Raw genomic sequence first — 9,804 nt, forward strand, 5'->3', positions numbered from 1 at the left:
CTGGCTTCTATTTATAAGCACATCACTTAGAAATAGCCAGGTGTGCTGGTGCACTGCAACCTCAGCAAAGTGGAGACAACTGCATTATTGAGGCCAGCTCAATTACAGAACTAGACACCCACCCCCAAAATCTATGTGTGGAAAGGAGCGATTAAAGCTATAAACGTGCAATGGCATAAAAAAAAAACCTCACAGATTACCAATCCTACCCCACAGAATTACCAGATGACTACCACCGTCTTTTCATCTGGGTTAAACTTGGGCACACTAACTTCATAATGCCTCAAGAAACCACACTTCTTATAGTTCTGGAGGCTGCTGCACACACACACACCCTCTCTCCAACTGTTTTTACCCTTTTCCCCCCAGACAACAGCTCAGATTCCTCACATGTACCACCAAGCTACCTGGTATTTTTGTCCTCAGGACGCATTCTTTTAAGCAACTATTAAGTAGCTGTAATTTTTATCTTTGAAAACCTCTTTTCTTATACAGATTTCCCACTTTTGTTTTCCATTTAATACTCTACCTACATCTTTTAATTATATAAATGCTCACTCCAAATTTCCTTTATTTCTAAAGTTGTAACATTCAACTATATGACTGAAGTCACATGAACATTGACAAAACACACACATTTCTAAAAATATTTTAATGAAAAAGTCATCTTTCCGTAAACATTTCATTATACCACAAATGAAACATTTGAATCCATTACAGACCACCTCTGAAGTCTTTAAAAATCAGAAAACATTGAAGCTTCAAAGTAACTCAGTATTCAGACAGGCTAACAATCCTTACATTACCCCTGCACATTAGCATGCTTTATTCACTACTTTGTGACATTAAACTCCCAAGAGATACCAACCATTAGAAATATTTGAATTTTGACTTACAGAGCTCTTAAAAACCAAGCCTATTTCTACTTAGTCCCGACAAATTGTTTATTATACCTCAAATAGTCTCTTTTTACAAGTGTAAACTCAGCTTTTAAGGAAATTATCAGAAGTAGTGACCTACAAATGCAACAGAATCAGCTCAAATTTGCCTCGAGCATTTCCAACCTTCCTTATTGGTGCTACCACCTAAGAGAACACATTGTTGAGAAATGACAACAGAACTACATTCAAATAAAATAATTTTATTTTACAAGTGAAATGGAACAGAAAGAACGCCCTTAAAAGAAATGTTTCATCTTAGGAAATTTCATTCACTAAAACCTTATCTTTTTAGGCTCTGACCTTACTAGCACTTAGTTCAATGTGTAGAAATTCAGTAGTGATTTAAACAGTTGACCTTTTATTATTTTACAGAAACTATTAATTTTTAGTGTCCCCTTTGTGTTACTTTATTAAAAAAGTGAATTAAACCTCAATGTTTAATATGCCCTTTTGGGGCAGCAAAAATAGCCCTTATGAATAATCAGCAACTAACACAAGTAATAACCAATTCTTTGAGAAAGACACCTTTTTATACATAAAGGACCATGAGTGTAAATCAAGTTCCTTACTGCCTGCTTCTAGTGAAGATACCAAAATAAAACCAAAATTTACCCCATCAGTCCAAATTCCCTGAATTTGTGAGAGCTTATGAAGCCACTTGCAGATAATTTTTGTATCTGTAATTGGGTAAGTTCATTTGAAGATGTTTTTCCTAATACAACTGGCAGCGCAATGTTCTTAAGTCATGCTTATGATAGAACCTATTCTCATGAAAGTTGAGGTTACTTATTCTTACCAAAAACTGACTCTACCCTAAAGATACTGTGAATTCCATACATGAAGAAAAACGGGTTACATGTGACTCAAGATGAACACTGAGATGGCCATTCCTGGGGAATTTTTAAAAATTGCCTTACGTTTAAATTGTCAAACGTGGTACCACTGCAGTTTTCAGTTTGGTAATTTTGCCAATGTATCTACCTGAGGGATTTGTGTGTTTTAAAGTATGTAATGTAGGTTTATATGGAAATAAATGGTGTTAAGTTTTACTGTGAGCTACAAACCTTACCCAGCCAGAAACCTTCGTATTTAAGATGGTAGGAAAGACATTCCTCATTTAGGCAAGAAGGGTTCTCATTCAACCTGCAAATCAAAAAGATTACTCTTACCTTGCTTTACAAAAAATTACTCTTTAATTAGTGAAAAAATTCAAATTCAAGCCTTACCTAATGCTTATTGCCCTTCCTTGCAGGTCTAAAGGCTAGACCTAGCAACTGTGGCAACTATCTCTCATTGATGTTCCAAAAGGCGAAGAGCTCCTTCCTGCTACTTTCTTCGATATTTCAGTTGTAATAAGCAGATTTTAACTAGCTTTTGAAAAGTTGCTCACTATCATCATAGTATCTTATGCCTTCACTTCTCTGTAGTTGAAGCTCTTGCTGCTGCCTTGTCATTCCTTTATTTATGCTGACTTGTCCATACTCAAAAGGCTGCTGAAGTCCTGTCTTAGGGAGTTTCCTTTGATCCACACTGTGCTTTAAAAAGCACATCTTAGGTCCTTTAAAGCTGGTTAAATCGCTCTCCTCATGGCTTACTTTTCCGCACTGTTCACACAAGCTAAACTAATACAACTTATAAACAGGTCACATACACAGATTTCACCTGCTTATAGGTTGCAAACATCAACTTAACTGGAAATATTTTCACTACTGAACTAGTTCCAGAACACAGAAAGTTGGTTATAACAGTACAATTAACCTCATATGCCATTAAAGGATACTGTCAAGGTTGTGTCAGACAATTTCACAAACAAAAACAGAAAATGTTAATCTCCCCCATTCCTTCAACCTTTATTGTATGAATAAAAGAACTTGAGACAATTTAGCTCAATTTTAATAAAGTGTTCCCCAAGCAGTATTTTGACCAGGTATCCAAGGTTTAAATTATGAACATTGACAGTGTCCATTTATATAACCACACTTTTAGTTATAAAGGACTTAACCATTTTCTAATATTAGCCTATTTTCTACACTGCTTATTCACATATGCCCATTAACAAATGGAATGTTGTCTGTTACATTTATTGTTTTGTGAGTGTTTTCTGGAAAACTGCAGTATCTGTGAAGACCGATTTCCATGCTGGCATTGCATGCATCCAAGTATTATTAATGCACAGAGGCACAGAATTAGAGCAACAAGAGAGCATATTCAAACACTAGCACGCCCCATTCCCCTTTATTGCTTGTTTTGCTTAGTACTTTTAAAACCAAATAAAAACCTTGAATTCAATGTTCAACTGCCAAAGAAAAGGAACAGCAGGGCACATACTTAGGGCTTGAATGAAAGAAACTGTAAGCACTAGCTGGCGCGAAACAGTAGACAATTGTTTTATATATATATATATATATGACCTTGAAATCTAAAACTCTTCTCAACCAGGGTCTTCCAAACAAATTGACAACTCACACCAACATGATTTAAGTTAAAATATACACAAGGAATAACACAATGTGTTCTCTGGGAATTTAAGAATGTGAATATTATCCAAATTTGAATCCAGGTCTTTGGGGAGTGTGATGCTTTGTACTGAACAACTGTGCTACATTTCTGCTGCATTAAATGGTTTTGAACAATTACACCTAAACTATCCTTGGTTTCATTCAGCAAAACATGTAAGGTAAAAACAGGAAAAAGCATGCCAGCTAGTTAGGGGTTTAATAATACATGATTTTTATTCTCTTGCTCTGAAAGCTTGTATTGGGGGGAAGGGGAAAAATCCAAAAGTAACTCAAGATTTAAAAACTGGGCCTCTTGTGTGCTTTAAAAAGAAAAAACGAAACCAAATATCCACTAATTTGCTCAGACACAGCAGGCTTAGTGGTTCTGTATCTCAAAATAAAGGTTTTTAATGTGGGAGAGGAAAAACACCCACTACCCTTTTCCAGAATTTAATAAAGGGCAGCAGACATTTCTTTACACCCAGAAACTATGGCAGCAGTTTAAATGTGACCAAGGTAAGTGCAGAATGGAGATGTTTTAAACACAGCTAGGACTCAGCAAATCTAACACACTAAAAATCATGATTACATTTTGAAAGAAAATGCACAAAAACCATAAGAATTTTGAGATTTTTCATTTGAAAGTAATCTTAATGCTATTAAATTCACAAATATGCTAATTTAAATACCCAATCCTATTTTATCTAAAACACACATTGCAAACATACAAATATCTATTCTCTCCACATGTCAGTGCCCATTTATACCATGGTTTGAAATGGGGAGAATAGATTTATTCCCCTTAATCTGCAAGTCAGTAGGTGTTTCTTTACAGTTAACTTTAGCAAAATTCATACAAAATAGTAATTAACAATGATCTTCTTTACTTGTTAACTCACAAGGAAACACCTTCAAAACTGCATTTTGTTAAAGTTTCTGTACTAAAGTGTAGAAAAACTGAACTACACAAATATTGAAAAGTTAAAAATTCCTTAATTTTTTATTCCTGGTACCACTACCACAATTTACAGGGCAATATACCTGATGTAATGAAAAGAAAGAAAAAGACAAAGCTACAACAGATAAAAGACCTCAGGAATGTACATCTAATTGACACTACATTGCATTAATCAATAGCTGCACTTTTTGCAAACTGTGGCTATGACAGTCCTGAACCAGAAGGGTTTCCTGTTTAAGCTGCAGTAACTTTTCTGACTATGGATCATCGTTCCTTCTGTGGCAGATTTTTACAGTTCCTCTAATGCATTTGGGACGACTGTCTCAAAGTAACCTGCAGCTTTCCTGACAACTCCTCGCTCTCTCTCCTGCTAAGAACTGTAGCCTGTTGAATAATACAGGATAAAAAAATTATTACACTCAGTGAACAGTTCCACATATTCTTTATCATAATGATAAAAATTTAAAGATACCTACCCTTTTCTGTTGTTTTTTTAAAACCTTCTGCTACCATATCCACCACTTCCACCACCAGATCCATAACCACCTGGAAATATACATGCAGAATTTTCAAATATATATAGAATTTTAAATTGAAATGGCTATAAAAATTTTTCTTCAAGAAATTACTTACCACCATAGGGACTGCCAGAGCTTCTTCCACCAAAACTGCCCCCCTTCATGGGTCCATAATTTGACTGCTGTTGTCCACTATAATTTCCAAAATCATTATAGTTCCCACCACCACCATAGTTACCTGAAATCACAAAGATTTTGTGGTTTACTTGCAGTTAATTACTTGTTTTTCATTTGTGCAATTACTAATCTGTTGATACTCGTAGCACATTTTATAATACTTCCACGTGACTTGGAAGAGAGATCTCAGAGACACCAAACTCCCTCTAGTGAACAGAGGCCTAATTGCCCTAAGACATGAGTACAAGAGGAAACAAAAGTGGAAGATTGCCAAAAGTATTTTCTAGATAACTGTTAGGGGGCTAAGGATGTAGCTCATCAGCACAGGACCTGCCTGATGAATGCAAGGCTCTGAGTTTGATTCTCAGTACCAAAGTAATGTTTTAAAAAGTTAAGACATTAGCATATTAGAAAAACACCCATTTATTTGAAGCTATACGCTACACATATATTCTCATTCCTCTAACACTATCAAAATTGTTAAGTATTCAATTCACTGATTCCATTAATACCCACAGTAAAGTCACATTTATAGTCTGCAAAGCAACAGATTGTTAATCTGGACCCCAGATGGCACCATATTCAAGTATTAGAACAATCTGCAAATCCTGTTTGTGTAGCTTAAAAGTTGCCTAACCTTTAAGCAAAATTTTGCCAATAAACACAATTTTTAAACATGTAAATACCCCATTTTACTAACCCCCCAGAAAAAATTTAGTGCATTTTATCAATTTAGTAAACAGCAAGCAAAGAAAACTGAGTTTATCTCATCTGAATGTTTTGTAATACTACAAAAAAAACAAATGGTAATTCATTACTTTTTAAACACACTGTAACTTACCACCACCAAAATTTCCTCCTTCGTTGTAACCATCATATCCTCCTCCACCACCACCGTATCCACCACCTTGGTTTCCATATCCTGGTCCACCACCACCATACCCTCCTCTACTACTGTAACCAGGGCCACCACCATAGTTTCCACCTAAAAATATAAAGTAGGATCAAATAAAAAATAGGAAATGTGAGCCAGGCGTGGTGGCCCATGCCTGTAATCCCTGCACTTGGGAGGCTGAGGCACGAGGATCATTTCGAGGTTGAGACCAGGCTGGACTATATAACGTGAGCTTAAGGCCAGCTTAAAATGCATAGTGAGACCCTGTCTCAAAAAACGGAAGTATAGAAGATCAAGATATTGAGTTCTGATTTTGTTATATTTAAAGCACTGTCAAGCAAACCAATGAAAGGATTTAACACTAAAACCTGATGATTTGTCATTAATAGAGCAAAGAAATTGGGCCAGTAAGAAATCTTTTCTTGTCTTGAGACAGGGTCTTGCTCTAACTCAGGCTGGGACTGAACTCACTATGTATCCCAGGCTGGCCTCAAACTCAGCAGAGACTCCCCCTGCCTCAACGAGTGCTGAGATCACAGGAGTACAACACCTCGCCCAGAAGGTCTACAAGAATTAAGATGACTATTTCTTGAAATTGAAAGCAAAATTCATTGTCTTCATTTTCAAAAATATCACAAAGGAAAATTAGAACACTTCTAGCTTAACTTTCAGTACATCAAATCTTACTGGCAAAAAGAACTAGTTATGTCCAATCTCCAAAGGTAACTCGTTCTTTTATGGTACTAGCTTTAGTATACTTTTACTGTCAACACATTTAAGTGTTGACAGTAAACTTTCCTGACCGAAGTTGGAAAATGTAATACAGTTTTCAGTAAGGTATAGAAACAGTCAAAGTACCAAACATCACTTAATGAGAAAACTTACCATCACCTCCAAATCCATTATATCCACCATCACCTCCTCCATAACTGCCTCTGCTGCCACCTCCTCCACCACCATAACCTCCTGAGGAAACCCAAAGTATGAGGTAGAATTATATATTCGGCTTTCCATTACACAACAAATACACATGTACTTAAAGAATTAGTAAGTACATCTTACCTCTTCCACCAAAGTTTCCACCACGCCCAAAATTCCCTCCACCACCTCCAAAGTTTCCTCCACGACCCATAAAGTTGCCAGATCCACCTCCACGACCTTTAAATACAGGCAAGAAGATTTTTAAGAACCTTACCAACAACACCACTCCAATCTACTGTGTATGTGTATACAAGCCTACTCACCTCTTTGTGATCCAGCAGACTGCATCTCTTGCTTAGAAAGGGCCTTTTTCACTTCACAATTATGCCCATTAATAGTGTGGTATTTCTGAACTACATTTTTATTAATCAAACAAACAAAAAAAGTTATTATATGTTTGGAAAAGCACACAGAAATGAAATCCTGTCACTACATAACTTATTAAAACACTGTCAGGAAGGTAGCTGAAGCTAAATGGGAGTAAGGGAGTGTTTATTTCTTGATGCAGATGCTGGTATAGAAACAAGTGTAGATGCTTTGAAAAGAGAACTACAAAGTACAGGGTATCAAACATAACAAAAGCCATTTGTTTCCGCACTCAAGTTCCTAGGAATTGTTACTTACCAACAATTTTATCAACTGTATCGTGATCATCGAAAGTTACAAAAGCAAATCCTCTCTTTTTCCCACTCTGCCTGTCTTCCATAACTTCTATGGTTTCAATCTTGCCATATTTTTCAAAGTAGTCTCTCAAATTATATTCTTCTGTATCTTCTTTAATACCGCCAACAAAAATTTTCTTCACTGTTAGATGGGCACCAGGCTTTACTGAATCCTACAGATAAAATAATGTTAAGTCAAAAATAACAGACATTCACAATTTCACATATTATACAACATACTAATAAACTACCTCTCTAGAAACAGCTCTCTTTGGTTCCACTACACGCCCATCAACTTTGTGTGGTCGAGCACACATTGCTGCATCCACCTCTTCAACACAAGAGTAAGTCACAAAACCAAAGCCTCTGGAGCGTTTTGTTTGGGGATCTCTCATTACCTGCAATATAAAACGTTTAAAGCTTTAAAGTATACCTGCACAGACCATCCTTTCGTAAGAGCCATTTCACTCCCGTAATAACTTACCACACAATCTGTGAGTGTGCCCCATTTCTCAAAATGTTCTCTTAAACTGTCATCCGTTGTTTCAAAGCTCAGACCACCAATAAACAGCTTCCTCAACTGCTCTGGTTCCTTTGGATCATGGCCCTGAGGGAAAAAAACACACTTTAATTACTTCTTGTAGTAGATGAAATTTGTCAACAATCCTTAACATTTAAGTAGAAATATCAAATACATGTAACAAACATTTCACCCTGCTAAAAATCTAATGTGGTGCCAAGAAAACCTATCACCAGCCTAGCAACTGCCAACATTACATCCAAACTGAAGTCCAAGAGAATTTCAGAATCAAAAGTAACTTTTAATTTTTCAAGCCACAACTAAAGGTACCTGGGGGCAGGTTATTTTGGAAATTGATAATGATAAATCATTTTAGGAAACCGAAGTTTTAGAAAAAAGTGTTCCACCCATTCCATTTTAAGTACTATCTACACTCCAACAAGCTTTTAAAACCACCTAACTGCGCGGTATTTAAAGTTTTAAGTAAACAAATGGACATTCCTAGGCTAAACTGGTATGTCTCCCCCTAAACTCAAGGCAAAACGCCCATCTAAAAACTTTTGTGTAGCCAGGCATGGTGGCACACGCCTGTAATCCCAGCACTCGGGAGGCTGAGGCAGGAGGATCGTTGCCAGTTCGAGACCAACCTGGGCTACAAAGTGAGCTCCAGGCCAGCCTGAACTGCACAGCAAGACACTGTATAAAAAAGACAAAAAAAAAGAACTTTTGTCACGATGAATTTAAGTTAGGGCCAATATATACTGCCTGCACAGAACAGAGCACAAGCACAAATTTAGTTTTTGGAAAAAATGAAAGTTGCAGCTTGGAAACGTTTTATTATTACTTGAAATTATATAAACTATTAAATATATATAAACTATGTGATTGTATAAATGCCATTTAATTCATGCATTAAAATTTTGATCATCTAAAGTCCTTAAAGGGGTTCACATCTTCCTACCTCCTAAGTAGATGTGAAGGAATTTAATGCGAATAAAAGCTTTCAAAAAAGGTAATTGAGTGCCTAAAGTCATGAATTCATTTAGTCTCATTTTTTTCAGGCCTTGGATAAATTCACTTGACAATACAAAAATACTTAAAATTCACATAAAATTCTCCCAAACACAAAAAATACTAGTCTATCCATGTAATGCGAAAATACATTTTAAAAAGTATTTTTCCAAGTTCTACAGTAAAAATTATCTCAGCTACATGGTAATTTTGGTAATATCAACCTACGTTGGTAAAAATACTCGAGCAAGAATAGCAGATTGCTAAGTATTTTAAAGCACCAAACTTCTCAGAAATCTCGTATTTCCAGCTGGGTGGAGGAAAAAACAGGCCCGAGAATTAATAAATTCTCGTCTCCAGGAGGCTTATCGGTAAAAGTCTAAAAATGCGCCGGCACCATTTCAGCGAGCGCGCTACGCCGAGCTCTTAGGCCATTTGCAGCGTTTATTTCTGCCGGGCGCCTCCGGCCTGTTCCCTCCAATCCCGCGCTCTTCCCCAGCGGCGCAGCCAGGCGGCGGCCATTGCGAGCCAATGCGCCATTTCGTAACGCGGCAGCCGATCAATGTCAATGGGGCCGCCGCCCGCCTGCTCGCTCGCCCGGATGTGCCCGCTCGTCCCCTCCCCTCCCCCACCGCCTCTCCAA

The 9,804-nt window shown here is 37.0% G+C and overlaps 1 protein-coding gene across 1 annotated transcript; it reads right to left on the bottom strand.

The window, feature by feature from the left end:
* Positions 1-633: 633 nt before the first annotated feature.
* Hnrnpa3 (heterogeneous nuclear ribonucleoprotein A3) lies at positions 634-8,237 on the bottom strand (the record flags this gene model as incomplete). Its single annotated transcript, XM_013512733.1, is given in 10 exon segments — positions 634-4,781; positions 4,874-4,943; positions 5,031-5,153; positions 5,934-6,077; positions 6,873-6,953; positions 7,050-7,145; positions 7,232-7,321; positions 7,593-7,803; positions 7,882-8,028; positions 8,115-8,237. Coding segments are annotated over 9 exon segments (1,068 nt in total), but the record flags the coding sequence as incomplete, so codon positions are not given.
* Between the last annotated feature and the right edge of the window lie 1,567 nt (positions 8,238-9,804).

Source organism: Chinchilla lanigera, unplaced genomic scaffold (genome assembly GCF_000276665.1).
Source record: "Chinchilla lanigera isolate Chin_1 unplaced genomic scaffold, ChiLan1.0 scaffold00002, whole genome shotgun sequence".
Lineage (NCBI taxonomy): Eukaryota > Metazoa > Chordata > Mammalia > Rodentia > Chinchillidae > Chinchilla > Chinchilla lanigera.